The following is a 14,218-nucleotide window of genomic DNA, read 5'->3' as shown; positions in this document are numbered from 1 at the left end:
GAATCCGAAGCAGGCTCCAGGCTCCGAGCTGTCAGCACAGAGCCCCACACAGGGCTCAAACCCACGAACTGTGAGATCATGACCTGAGCCCAAGTCAGATGCTCAACCGACTGAGCCACTCAGGCGCCCCATTTTAGTTTATACTCTTGTGGGTATCCCTTGCTTCAGGCATTCTCTTTGGTTTAAGAATAAAAGAGGAGGTCTGAAGGAAACATACTGGTGATCAGTAGTATTTAACAGAGAACGACCGATTTGTGTGTTTGAAATATTGATGTGCTTTTTGTGACTTTTTCTTCCTTGTGTAGCTAAAGCAGAAGGAGTTGGCTCATATGCAGGCTCTTGCAGAGGAATGGAAGAAAAGAGACCGAGAAAGAGAATCACTCGTAAAGAAAAAGGTAATAACTTTTATAGGAAATCTGTGGAGTAACAAAGTACAACGATTGTATACTGTTTTGGATAAACTGAATGGATGGGTCAGGAGTAGCAGGAACGCCTTTCTCTCTAAGGTATTGGCTGCTTTTTTGATTTTGAACCCTGCAAATGTATTATTTGTTCAAAAAATGAATACTCTAGGAAAAAAGCCTACCTGTGTATGAAAAAAGAAGATAGCACCTTTTAATCTGTTGCTAATCAGATGCTAATAAAAAAGCATCAAGAACTTAGAAGGTAATTTTAAGAATTTAATCCTGGAATAAATGACATCTTTAAAAATGAGACCATCTGATCTTACTCCAAAAAGCAAAAGTTCAGTACTTACCGATTTACACTTAAGTTATTGAGTAAATCAAAAACCCTGAAAATAACACTTCTTTCAAATACTGAAATTAAACTCTAATAAGAGTGGTTAATGACATAGCTACAAACGGGAGAAGATAACCAATGGCAGGATGGCTTACTGCCCTCCACCAAGAGACTGGAGCAGGATGCAGACTAGAATATTTTCGAAAGTTATTTTCAGGGCTCTGACCAACCAGTTACAATTAACACGTAATTATTGGCACACTTAGGTTTTTTTTACTTGTTTTTTGCTATGCTTGGGTTTAAATCTGTTTTGTTGTTGCTTTTCCATTGTTCCATCGTTTCTTAGTTCTTTTTTTTTTTTTAATTTTTTTAATGTTTATTTTTGAGAGAGAGAGGGAGACACACACAGACACACACAGAATGCAAGCAGGGGAGGGGCAGAGAGCAAAGGAGACAACAGAATCTGAAGCAGGCTGCAGGCTCTGAGCTGTCAGCACAGAGCCCTACATGGGGCTTGAACCCATGTACCGCAAGATTGTGACCTGAGCTGAAGTCAGATACTGAGCCACCCAGGTGCCTTCTCTTAGTTCTTTTTTTTTTTTTTTTTTTTTTTGGTCTTTTCCTGCTTTCTTTTGGATTCATTGACTTTTCTTATGATCCCATTTTATTTTTACTATTGCTTTATTACCAGTGTCTGTTTCATTGCTTTTTGGGAGGGTTGCTTTAAGGCTTAAAATACTCAGTTTTAACTTATTATTAGCACACAACTACTACCATTATTATAATTAATTATTGATGCTAATAATGCTATTATACCATATCACGTGTAGTGTAATAAGTTTACATCAGTGTATATCAGGCATGTGTTCTTTGTGTTGATACCATCATACATTTTGCTTCTCCATAAATTATCCTAAAATATATTTTTGCTTTTAAGAGTTAGTTTTTATTTTTATTATTTTTTTAAATTTATTTTTGAGACAGGGAGAGACAGAGCATGAACAGGGGAGGGTCAGAGAGAGGGAGACACAGAATCTGAAACAGGCTCCAGGCTCTGAGCCATCAGCACAGAGCCCGACGCGGGGCTGGAACTCACGGACCTTGAGATCATGACCTGAGCTGAAGTCGGCCGCCCAACTGACTGAGCCACCCAGGCACTCCAAGAGTTAGTTTTTAAAGAAAACTTTGAAGCAAAAGCCTCTTTTATTAACCACATAAATAACATTTCTTGTAGTATGGATCTGATGGCGATATATGCTGTTAGCTTTTGCTTGAAGAAGTGTTTATCTCTCATTTTGAAATAAATATATTTTCACTGGGTATAGAATTCTGGGTTGACAGCTTTTTGTTTCAATCTGTAAAGTTGTTACATTAGCATTTTGGCTTGTTTCGTTCTTGATGGAAAAATCTGCTGGCCTTGTTATCTTGGCCCTCTATCTCTGTCTCTTTTTTCCTCTCACTTGGTTTAAGATTTTTTTTTTTTCTTGATCCCTAGTTTTCAGCATTAGGACTTTGATGGGCCTTGTGATTCTGTGTGTGTGTGTGTGTGTGTGTGTGTGTTTATGTGCACCCTGCTTGGAGTCTTGGAGCTGCTTTGGTTATAGGGTTTTATCAAGCTTGGAACATTTTGGGTTTTTATTACTGAAAATTTTTTCCTGTGTCTCTTTCTCCTCTCCTGATTAGAGTCCAGCGTGCATGTATTGTACTACTTCATATTGTCTCAGAGAGAATTGAATTATTTTTTAAGTCTTTTTTTTCCTCTCACTGCTTCATCTTGGATATATTTTATTGCTGCGACTTCCGGTTGACCATTGGTTCTTCTGAAGGGTCTGATCTGCCACAAATCCAATTCAGCACAATGTTTCCTTTCATATACTGTATTTTTCATCTCTATAAGGTTCACTTAGGCCTTTTCCTTTTTTTTTAAGCACTTTTCCTCATGTTCGTGTTTTCCTTTACATTCTTGAGTATCTGGAATATATTTACAATACGTTATCTACTAGTTACAACGTGCGTGTCATTTTGAGGTCTCTTTCTTTTGTTTTTTTCATCTGGTTATGGGGGACACTTTTATATTACTTTGAATGACTGGTCATTTTTTCTTAGATGCCATAAATTGTTAAGTTTACATTGTTGATTTCTGGATCTTGGTGTGTGAGGTTATTTGGGTTGAGTTTAATCCTTTTGAGTTTTGCTAGGGCAAAATGAGAAGAGCCTGTAGCCGTGGGCTGTATGGTAAGATGCCTAGCATATGACAATCTCTCCCCTCAGACCAGGAGGAATGCCCACTATTCTCATTCCTGACTGAGCTCTGGGAATGCTGTATCTTCGAACTTTCTAGTGGTACTTCACCTAGCCTCACAGGGTTTCACCTCGGACTGGAGGGGACTACTCTGCTGGTCTCCAGCGCTCACTTTCTGCACATCTCCCTCCTCCTCACCACCTCGAGTTCCCGCAGCCTCTTTAGTCTCCTCTCTGCTGCCTCAACTTAGCAAGATTGAGAGGCTCTGCTGGGTGTCCCCTTCTCTGAGCCTTAGTCTGGAAAATGCTAGAATTATTGTAGGGCTGGACTCATTCATCTCTGCTCTGTCAGTGGTGATGGTCCTGTGCTGCCCATTCTCCAATGTGTAAACACAGTTGTTTCATGCATGTCGTTCCATTTGTGTTTGTAGAGGAGGGCAGGTAGTCTTTTACGAGTAGACCAAGCAGAAGTCCCCAAGGCCTTGGGCTTTCAAATAACTGTTTCAATTTTAACGCCCTTAATTTACAACCATTAAAAATTTGAAAAACCAGTGGGTTAAAAAAAAAAAATCTAAAAAAAGAAAAAGTTAACAGTACTCCAAACCATCCATTCTTAAGAAGTGTTCAAATAACCAAACTTTAAAAACTAGAGGCCCTCACACATATTTAAGCAATATACTAGTTTTCCTTAAATGTGTCTTTTATATTAAGTTGGATTTACAGTTCTCAAGTATCCTTTATTCATTGAATCTGAGTGAGCTATCAAATATTTAATTTTTTAGAATTTTTCATTTAGCTTTTAAGGCAAGCAGAGTTTATTGTGGAACCATTTTTTTAAATGCTTTTGAAGAGTTTTCCTGTGTTAAGTTTTGCAAAAGTCAAATCAGAAAAACTTTCTTAGTTAATATTTTGACAGATCCAACTTGTGCCATAATTGATCTTTCTATTGCAAAAAGAAAACAAAACAGTGTCTGTATAACGGCTGAAAAAAAAACTCAAAGTAATTTTTGCTTGGTTGTCATTTTGATAATTATCTTGTCAGTTACCATCATATACAATTTCTCCCACCATTTCAGCTTGAATTGTCTATTTCTTGACTAGTTTATAATAACTCTGCTTAGAAAATGAAATACGAAGGGTACCTGGGTGGCTCTGTCAGTTAAGTATCTAACTTGATTTTGGCTCAGGTCATGATCTCAGAGTTGATGAGTTCGAGCCCCACAATGGAGTCTGTGTTGAGAGTGTAGAGCCTGCCTAGGATTCTCTCTCACCCTCTCTCTCTGTCCCTCCCCTGCTCACATGCTCACTCTCCCAAACTAAATAAATACTAAAAAAAAAAAAAAAAAAAAAAAGAAAAAAAAAGGAATTGAGGTTGTCTAGTAAGTGGCTATTTGAATTAGTCTTGTCAAAAACTTGATAGGATTGCTGTTTTTTTTCCAACCTAAATACATTTGAGAGTAACAACTTATCCAGCACAATGTGTGCCCTGTCGTGTAAGAATATGGTCAGCTAGGATGTGATCCATTTCCTAAAACTTCATAAGCCACTGTAAAATTGATTAATTGGGGAGAAAAAAAGCAGTGTTTGCCTGAATAGGATGAAATCTTTTCAAGCTAAATTCTCTGAGAATCCCCCTGTGTGATTACTACGTCTACAGTGTATACGCCTTTTCTGTTGATTTATTTTCACTTTATTTACCTGATTGTTTTAAAACAACGTATAACTTCTTCAGTACTTGGAAAACTTACCTGAAGGAGTCGCGGTAATATTGGTGGAACAGCATGCAGCCATCTAAATGTACTTCTGCCCTTCAGCACAAAAGGAGTTAATAGTAAAATGGAGCTCATCTACTTAGTATGAGGAGGTTTGTCCTGCCTGACAAGGTGCTAACTAGTTAACAGCCCACCAATTCAGGAAGCAGAGGTGAAGGGATATATATAGTAAATAAAATTACATCTAGTTAGACTCACGTATATTAGTATTTCATAATTTAATATTTTAAGCTTATGTGTACCTAATGATTTGTATCATGGTGGGGGATGGTTATTAATCTATCAGTGTTTTTTGGTCATCTTTTGGAACCAGTGTGGAAGGATTATTTTAACTGTGAAAGAGCAGATTATTTTTGTGGAATATTTTCTTTTCATAAAATAATGCATCCTCTGGTGTTACACATAAACTTTTTCCCCAAAGAGATGAAGCTTTAGTTAACCTTGAAGCAATTAATAGTCCACCAGCTCATTTGGGGCCTTTGGGGTCAAGTGAAATATTTGTAACTGTCCCAAATCTGTATTTTCAGAAACCAGTGTCCTGGAAATGACCTGGTTGTCCAGATTGACATGCTAAACCCAGTGACAGTTGAAGACAAATTCATTACTTGACAAACTTAGGACTATAACATTCTGGTCCTGTGTGGCCTTCCATATAGCTGAGATCATGTTTGTTCTGTCTTCTACATGACTTCCCATCAGATGGCTGAAGATCGCTATCATATACCTACCAAGAAGGAAGACCTCGGTTCTGCATTAGGGAATAGGAGGAAGTGTTTCATGGATAAGATCATGCTTCCACTTTGATAAAGATTAGTAGATACTACCACAGAGACTCCAAGGGAATTCCAAACAAAGAAGTTGGAAATAGGCTCGGCATTAAGGAAATTGTAGGTAGCTTGATATAGGAAGAAGGGAAGAGACGTCTCAAGAAATAAGGTGGAGACGTCTATGGCATGTAAATGATCTTCTGTTTCATTTTGAGATTAGACTTGATCCCGTAGACGTTCTCAGCCAGGGTTTCCTGGGAGAATTAAGCCATAATGCCTGCCAGCAGGCACTGTTGCTGGTGGATTCACTTCCTCCTGTGCTTCAGCAATGGTAGATTTGTGTGCCATTAAAGAGAAGGTGGAGAAAATAATCAGATCATTTTTTATGTTCTATGGTTCAGATGATAAAACCTGCTTGGGAAAGGTAGAAATTTGATAAACTTATTTTTTAAATGAAGATTTTTATGTAAGAGAATAAGGAAGTGAGATCTTCATTTTAGAACAGTTGTTGCAGAATAGAGGAGTATGGATCCAAAGTCAGGAAGGCCAGGGAAGCAATAATGAGTTGTAAAAGAAAATAAAGGCTGAACAGGAATAGCCATGATAAGATGAAGGAGGAAAGACGAACAGGAGCTAGAGAAATGGTTACGGAGGTTTAAGGTCTCAAGCCTTAAGGGATATTCAGTGCTACCCTCGCATCCTACTGCTTTCCCTAATCAATTCCTTCTCTTCCCAGAGTGATTCTCAGCCAACCCTCCCTCACCCTCACCTGATTGGATCTTTCCCTTTCTCAAACATTTCCTCAACTTGACTCCCCTTCCTATACTTTCCTACTCTTCTACTGAATTCACTGGTCTCCCCTTGGCAATTTTCATGCCGGAACTTTTTTTTCCCCCCCTCAGCCTCTGCTGGCTTTATTGGCTTGCCCCAAAGCCCAGTCCTTGAACCTCTTTTCTGTTTTTACACTTCTTCAAGTATTATCATCCACTTTCTTAGCATCATATACAAGTTAAACACAGTTATGCACTGTGTGTGTGTGTGTGTGTGTGTGTGTGTGTGTGTGTGTGTGTGTGTCTGTATCTCCAACCTCTTCACTGGACTCTACATTTGGCTGTTCGGGTGCCTGTACTACACTGCCAACTGATTCTCTGCTAAGCAAATCAAAGGGAGCATGTCTAGAGACAGGCTCTTTGTCTCCCTCCTGTATAAATTTGTTCCTGTTGATCCCCATCTTAATAAATGGCAATACCTTTTACTGAGCTCCTCAGGCTACAAGGCAAGTTACCCTTGACTCTGTTTCGTTCCACATCTAGTTTGTCAGCAAATTCTCTTGACTCTGTATTAAGTACAGATTCTGGAAACGAACCACTTTCAGCCACCTTCTTCACTACTTACCTTAGTTTAAATATTCCTGATCTCTTTCCTAGATTACTACAGTTACTTCTTAACTCAGAATTCTGTCCTCTTTCCTGACCCCGGTAGCTTGTTAAATCCATATCCACCAAGGTTGAGACTTTTAAACCAAAAGTCAGATTATGTACTCTTCTGCTTAAAACCTCTCCTACTCATTACACATAGAATAAAACTCTTGTTTCTTACCAGGTCCTACACGGCCTTATGTGATCTATCTACTAGCTTCCTTTGTGACCTCATTTCTGTCAGCCTTCTATTCACATAGTCTGTTCTCACCAACCTGGCCTCTCTGTGGTTCCTCAGACATGCTCCCTAAGTCCCCCTCAGGATCTATAGAAGACTCTTTTGTTAGAGGCACTGTCTGGTCTCTGTTCAAAATAGCCTGAGTGAGGCCTTCTCTGATCATTCTGTCTTAAATAGGCCTTCTTCTGCCCCCAGGAGCTAATTATATGCTCGTTCTGCTTGTTTTCATCCTAGTATTTACTTAGAATTACGTTAAACATCCACTTCTATTTTCATAGTTTGTCTTCCCTCAGAATATAGGTTCACAAGACTTTGTTTTACCCACATCTCCTAGGTATTCGATAGGTATTTGTTATTGAAATGATTATGATCTCAGGTTTTTACTCACTTTTGAGTTTGAGATACATAGGGAATACTGGAGACAGAGATACAGATGTAATCTCTGGAGGGGGTTTTGACTTTGCAATCTGGTTTTGGAAGTGCTTAGGATATGTGATGGTAGGTAGTTAAGATCATCCCCTGAGGTCAGGTAGTAGGAGAGGAGACCTCCTGAGACAGAGCTCTGGGAACCCATGCATTTCGGTTGCCAGAGGAAGAACAGTTGAATACTGACCCACCATCCTGTTGACTTACCTCTCTAAGACTTTTTAAGGCGGTAGGGCACACTTAGCATTTTTTTGAGATAAACCAAAAGTGGGTGGTAGATTGAACAGAATGAATAGGTAATGGCTCATGACTGCCTAGCATGCCAGGCCTAAGTCATTGAACTAAAGTTTAACAAGGACAAATGTCAACTTCTGTAGTTGAAACAATCTTTCGGACAATAGGTATGTTGTTATAGTTATCCCAGGTTTAAAAACAAAAGCCTTGGGGATTTTCTTTGACAGAGCAAACTGTGATTAGGATCCTGAAATAGCAAGTGCAGGTTTGGACTAATGTAATAGACATGTTGTCTTCATCTTGGGCAGTGGACATTCTTTGGCCTATGAAGTAGGGAGATCACATCTGGATACCACATTTTTTAAAAAGACTTAATCTAGAATCTAGACTGTAGATTAGATCCAAGATGTTAGACGATGTGGAAATTGTAATTAATATGTGAGTAATAGCTGAAACTTGTGTTTCTCTTGGAGAAGAAGAAGTGAGAGGATGTGTGATGGCTATTGCCAGACCAAATATGTGAAGATAGATTTTTTTTCCTTCTGTCTAAGGGGTAGAAATAAGATGAAGGAGGATTAAAGCAAGATCTTATTAACTGTGGGAAAGAGAATGTTAGGATGGACCTGAAACCTGGGAACCAGTTGGTGAGAACAAAGAAATTGGTTCAGGAAGTCGGAGTAAAAGTGATCAGTTAGAAATGAAAGACAGAAAACCGTAAAGACTCCTCCATCCTGTGTAGGCTGAACTGGCAGGCGTCTTTTCTCTGAACGGGAATCTCACCGCAGAGCAGGGCAGAACTAGAGGCCCCTGGAGGTTAAGGTACTAGGCTTGGGGCCCAAGCAGGGAGTGGTGCATCAGAAGCAATTAGGAACTCAGTTACTGGAACTGTAGGAAAGGATCGGACCTGAACCCATAGGAGAATTGACTTGAAACTGACCAGCTAGCCGAACTAGCATCAGGATTCGTTGCAGGGAAGGAGTGTATGTGCTGAAGGGGGCGTCATAGGAATACTGGAGTACTGACGAAGGCAGATTTTAAAGAGCTAGGTTTTGACTACACACAAGATTTTACTAGCAGCCTGACTGCCCAGTGGGAGAATGACCTTCCTCTGGAAATTGAACGTCACTTGAGATACCCAAGCAGAAGCTAGAGGGATGCCCTCACTTACAGTACTAGAAGGAATTTCTGCTCTCACTTGGTGGATATAATTCATGAGTTTCCTATTCCCAGAACTTGTGTTTCAGTAAGTTGTAATGTATGCATTGTTGGATTTGCTTGTGTTTTGAAAGTTGGGGAAAAGATAATGTGTCTTTTATTATATTTTAGGTGGCTGAATATACTGTCCTAGAAGGAAAACTTCAAAAAACCCTAATTGACTTAGAGAAACGAGAGCAGCAGCTGATCATTGCAGAGTCAGAGGTAACTGTATGTCTTTATTTCCTGGAATCCATGCGTGAGGTACATGCTATTATAAAATATATTTCATAAAAAGCCTTTCATGGAAATTGTCTTGTAGGCATGGTGGAGAAAACTGCTGTTCAGCAGAGGAAAGCATCTTTGACATGTCAGAATGTGAGGAATACATAGCAAAGTGTTTGTTATTTGAAATGGTTAATAGCCGGCCAGCCAGCTTTGGCTGACTGCTGCACTCTGCGGAAGTACGCTTCTTCCCCGGGATGTGGAGGGACTGGATAGTCACACTGCCCAGAGCATAGAGAAAACGTAGCACAGGCTGAGGGGCCTAGAATTCGGATGTCATTCTCAGTAACAAGGGAATATCCCACCTGGTTGTCGATTAAAGGTTAGAGCCCAAGGATGGATGAAAACTTCTGTTAATAGCATGCCTAGTTAGCAGTTTTGTTAGGTCTTGATAAATTTTAGCCTAAATATTTATTTCAATTGCTACATAAATCATTTCAAATTATTAGAATTTCTTCCACATTAAATTTGTATGCTCCTGTCCTAACCATATGTGTTTCTTAAAATTTTTCTCAGCATTTCACTCTGACCTGATCCTCCTACATTTTCTGGAATTTCTCAATTGATGTTTCACCTTAAATGTATTTGTTTCCAATATGAAGGCTCTGTTACTTTCTATGTGATTAGGCAGAATAGAAGAAATTCCTAAAGAAGAAAAGGAGCTTGGGTATATTTGCTTAGGAAATACAGTGGGTTTTACTCAAAAAGGAATTTTAAGTGATTAGGGCCTTTTCAATTGAATTTATATAAGTCATATATGGAGTTTTGGATACACTTTGTATTTTAGAATTAAATGATGATGGATTAGCAATGTGGGTTGAAGCCCTGTGTGCTATCAGCACAGAGCCCACTTGGGGTTCTCTCTTTCCCTCTCTATCTGCCCCTCCCCTACTCACACACTCGTGCACTCTCAAGAGTAAATAAATACATTAAAAAAAATTTTTTTAATGTATAATTTCAATTGTGCTTCAACATGAACTTGGACAATGGAAAAGGATATGAAAATAAAATTGCAAATATTGTAAACATTGTGTAGAAGGATAATAGAATATTGAACAGCATACTGTAGCTGAGCCTTTAAGCCAGCTTCATAAAGACGCACTTGTTTTTAGGTTCAAAGAGAAAGGAAGGAACTGAAATCAGAACGTGACCGGAACCTGCAAGAACTTCAGGACTCCATCCGCAGGGCCAGAGAAGATTGTGTTCACCAAGTAGAACTAGAAAGGTTAAAGATCAAGCAGCTAGAAGAGGACAAACATCGACTGCAGCAGCAGGTGGGATCAAATAGTTGTCATCACTTAGAGTTTGTTTTGTAGGAAGAGTTCACTGAAAAGTTAGAGAAATTCACAGTGGTTTGAACTATTGATGATGTTGATTGCACCAAGATGCCGATATACTTTAAGCTGGCTCCTGTTTTCCTAAATCAAAGCTAAAGACTACCTTGGAATAATTTTCCTTCCCTTGTCACTATTTGCACAAGACTGAACTATATTTCAGGTAACTCAACATCTTTCTTTCTGATAAATCGCCTTTTGGCCAACATCTTGTGCATGTGTCACTGGACCAAATTCAGTTAAGAACGCCGGTTCGTGAGTGCCTCTGCGCTCCTCACCTTACTCTCACCTTTCGGCCCTTCCCACCCCACACCCCATCCCCTTGGCTCCAGCCCCTTGTCAGCGAAGCCACCAGTGGCTCATCACTTTGACTCCCCCTCTTAATCAGACAGCTCCAACACTGTTGGACTTTTGTTGTGTATTCTCTTCTTTCCCCTTCTTTAACCCCACTCTCCTGGTCTTCCTCTACTTTCTGGCCACCTCTCAGGCTCCTTTTCCTTTTCCTAGCCCTCCAGTATTGGACTTCCTCCAGGCCCAGGACTTACTTTGTACTAAACAATCGTATTGCTGCCCATGGCTTCAGAGAGGGTCCCCTTTCTAAGTATGTCCCAGACTGACTGTCTCTTTGATCATTCTTTCAGTGAAAGGTGATGAAGATAAGTGTGTATATTTCAAAATATAAAAGCAGTTCCCAGAACTCAAACAATCCGTGTCACTTATGGACATTTAGCAAAAGAAAAAGCCTAGTGTGCCGCATAGCTTACTTCTGCACAACCTGATTTTAGGCACAGTAATTGTTTATGATAATGTCTCTGGGACACTTGGGTGGCTCAGTCGGTTAAGCATCCAACTTCGGCTCAAGTCATGATCTCATGGTTCATGGGTTCAAGCCCTGCCTCGGGCTCTGTGTTGCCAGCTCAGAGCCTTGAGCCTGCTTTGGATTCTTTGTCTTCCTCTCACTCTGTCCTCCCCCGCTCACACTATGTCTCTCTCTGTCTCAATAATAATAATAAAATAAAAATTTATGGTAATGTTTCTGAATGGTAGAGAAAATACCAAATTTTAAGTCTGTTAGCTTTTGTTTAAAACAGAAATAAATGAGAGAGAGAGATGCTTGAGAAGGTTTTTTTTTTCCAAATTGAAAAGTCAAAGTTTGGATATTCAAAGAAGTAAACTTCAGCCATAGGAAGACTTTGCAGGTAAAAGAGTACCTCATTACCTAAAGATGCTAGATAAACTAAACCCTAATTAGAATTATTTGTGCTTACTGGCATGAAACAAGAATTGATTATTGATAATTTAAATTCCATTTTTGCCACCAATTTTCTCAGCATTTCAAATTTAGTTAAGTCTTATGTCTTAGTAAGTAGATAAATGGGTTTATCTAATACTTGCTAGAGGGTTATGGAAGGCATCTTTAACAGTCCTTGTTTGCATTTGATTAAAAAAAAAAAAAATCCCAGATTTGAAAAGAACATTCTTATATTCTGTTTGGTTTTTTGTTTTGTTTTGGTAGTTTTGAAAGTGTTCTAAGGGAAATTATATATAGAGTGTTGAGTCCAGGCAAGTCTCTGTTTTGTTTAATTTTAAAAAGTATTGCCTGCTTTCATCAGAGCATTATTCTAGGGGATGAATAGATCTGAGAGCTGTTCATGTCTCTGCCGCTGACTAGATCCTGGGCACTGCCGAGCTGAGCTTCTGAAACCCTCAAATGTCTTATCCACAGAAATGAAGGGGTTGAGTTAAATCACCTTGAAATGACTTTAAGTTGTAATAGTGTTTGAGTTATGAAACTTTCACAGTTTTAAATTATAAGAACAATAAATACCGCGCTAAAATTAAGTTTTTTATTTTTATCGTCATTAGCTGGTATATCTAATGTGCATAGTATTCTCGTACACGTGACATCTTAAGGGTATAGTATAAGTATTTTTATAAAGTGACTTTCATTTGCCATCTAAAATTGAGCAAAAATGTTCTCATGATCCTGGTTTTCTAACACATTTCCCACTCGTAAATAAAAGTTTTTGTATATGTTAATTAGTTGACTCACTAAATTTTTAAGATTACTAGAAATCTTAATTTTCCTCATTATGCTTTATGGATTTTCTAAATTTTCTACTATAAATAAGCTTTACAATAAGAAAAAAAATGTTGAATTCTGTAGCATTGAACTCTTTGCATACTGGTCTTTTTAAATGGCTGTCATCCTTTTTTTTTTTTTTTTTTTTTTTTAATACAGCTTAATGATGCTGAAAATAAGTATAAGATTTTGGAAAAAGAATTCCATCAGTTCAAGGATCAGCAAAGCAACAAACCAGAAATCCGCCTTCAGTCTGAAATAAATCTACTCACCTTGGAAAAGGTACCCATGTCATTTTATGGCAATTTAATTCTGATAATTTATAAAATCAGTAGGTGCTATTTGAATATAAAATGTACTGACATTTCACTGTAGTATTCTGATATCAAATAAGAACAGCATTTGAGACACTGTAAGTGTCATTGTAAGTACTTGAATTTCTTGACTTCTATCAGTTACAGCATATACTAACTAGAGTTGTTGGTTGCACAAAACAGAAGTGACTAACTCTAGAAATAAAGGAATCCACAGAACTCTCAAGAAGGCTAAAGAACAACTTCCAAAATATGTACAAGAACAGGGGGAAGCACAGCATGGCCTATCCTGTCCCAAAACTGTCTCCTCTTACTATTGTTGGTGCTTTCACTGCCTTATCACCTGATTTCCGTATTCAACAGCCAGTCTTGCCATCATGAATGCTGACTGCATATTACTTACTACCCTGTAGATTCAGTGCCCCAGGTAGGAGCATTCGTATCAATCACAAGACTACGCTCTCCTCTGAGCCCAGAGAAGGGATATCCATCCTATTTTGTTTCTTGCGGTTGGAGGCCAGGTCCTGCCTCTAGTTACATAGTGATCCTCTGCAAACGGGAAGAATGTTCTGCTTCTAGGCATTAAAAACTGTGTACTGTCCAAAATGTGTAATGTTAAGTTTGACAGTATGTGCTGTTGCATTTTATCGTTTAGTATTTTTTAGGTATTATTAAAAAGATACAGCCTACCCAAGAAATGACACAGGTAATAAGAGAATAATTTTCAGAAGTTACAGGATTTCATGGTGTCAGCCATGGCCTGTCATTGTCCACTGAACATTCTATGGAAGGCTTCCTTGCCTCTTTTCCGCTGCAGATGTGGCCACTAGGGGGCACTATCAGAAGATCGGTAGGGGGTGTCAGGAAGTTGCCAGGGTAGTTCGTTCTTCTCTTTGTGTGCTTCCCTTCTCTCTTAGTAGGTGCACCTTTTTATGGTTTCCTCTCTGGCTAGACACCTTCTCTCCAGCTTGCCTTGGGCTGTCCCTACTGCATGAACAATCCGTGTTTCTGCGTTCCTAGTAGGAAGAACTGTTACCCATGGTACTTGCTTTTGTAGTCCCTCCTACCCTGGAGACGTAGGGCCTGGCTGCTCCTGCTTATCACTGGTTGCCTCATCCTATCCTCTCTAGCATTTGTGCTTTCCTGTTACCCATTTAACCAGTTTCCTGGC

The 14,218-nt window shown here is 39.0% G+C and overlaps 1 protein-coding gene and 1 long non-coding RNA gene across 9 annotated transcripts in view; one reads left to right on the top strand and one right to left on the bottom strand.

Moving 5' to 3' along the window:
- CEP120 (centrosomal protein 120) overlaps nt 1-14,218 on the top strand; it is an 80,822-nt gene that overhangs the window by 33,888 nt on the left and 32,716 nt on the right. For all 8 annotated transcript variants that reach the window (XM_045058275.1, XM_019831483.3, XM_045058264.1 and 5 more), the window contains exons 15-18: nt 306-395; nt 9,164-9,256; nt 10,429-10,590; nt 12,893-13,015. In XM_045058275.1, coding sequence (XP_044914210.1) covers nt 306-395; nt 9,164-9,256; nt 10,429-10,590; nt 12,893-13,015 — 468 coding nt within the window. The remainder of the gene's footprint in view (nt 1-305; nt 396-9,163; nt 9,257-10,428; nt 10,591-12,892; nt 13,016-14,218) is intronic.
- LOC109500048 lies at nt 1,818-7,114 on the bottom strand. The gene is made up of 3 exons (XR_006598429.1): nt 6,917-7,114; nt 4,731-5,836; nt 1,818-2,712 (listed from the first exon to the last, which is right to left on the bottom strand). It is a non-coding gene; the product is annotated as an uncharacterized LOC109500048 (long non-coding RNA).

Source organism: Felis catus, chromosome A1 (assembly GCF_018350175.1).
Source record: "Felis catus isolate Fca126 chromosome A1, F.catus_Fca126_mat1.0, whole genome shotgun sequence".
Taxonomy (NCBI): Eukaryota; Metazoa; Chordata; class Mammalia; order Carnivora; family Felidae; genus Felis; species Felis catus.
Note: the sequence above shows the minus strand (reverse complement) of the source record. Positions and strands in the feature narration are given on the sequence as shown.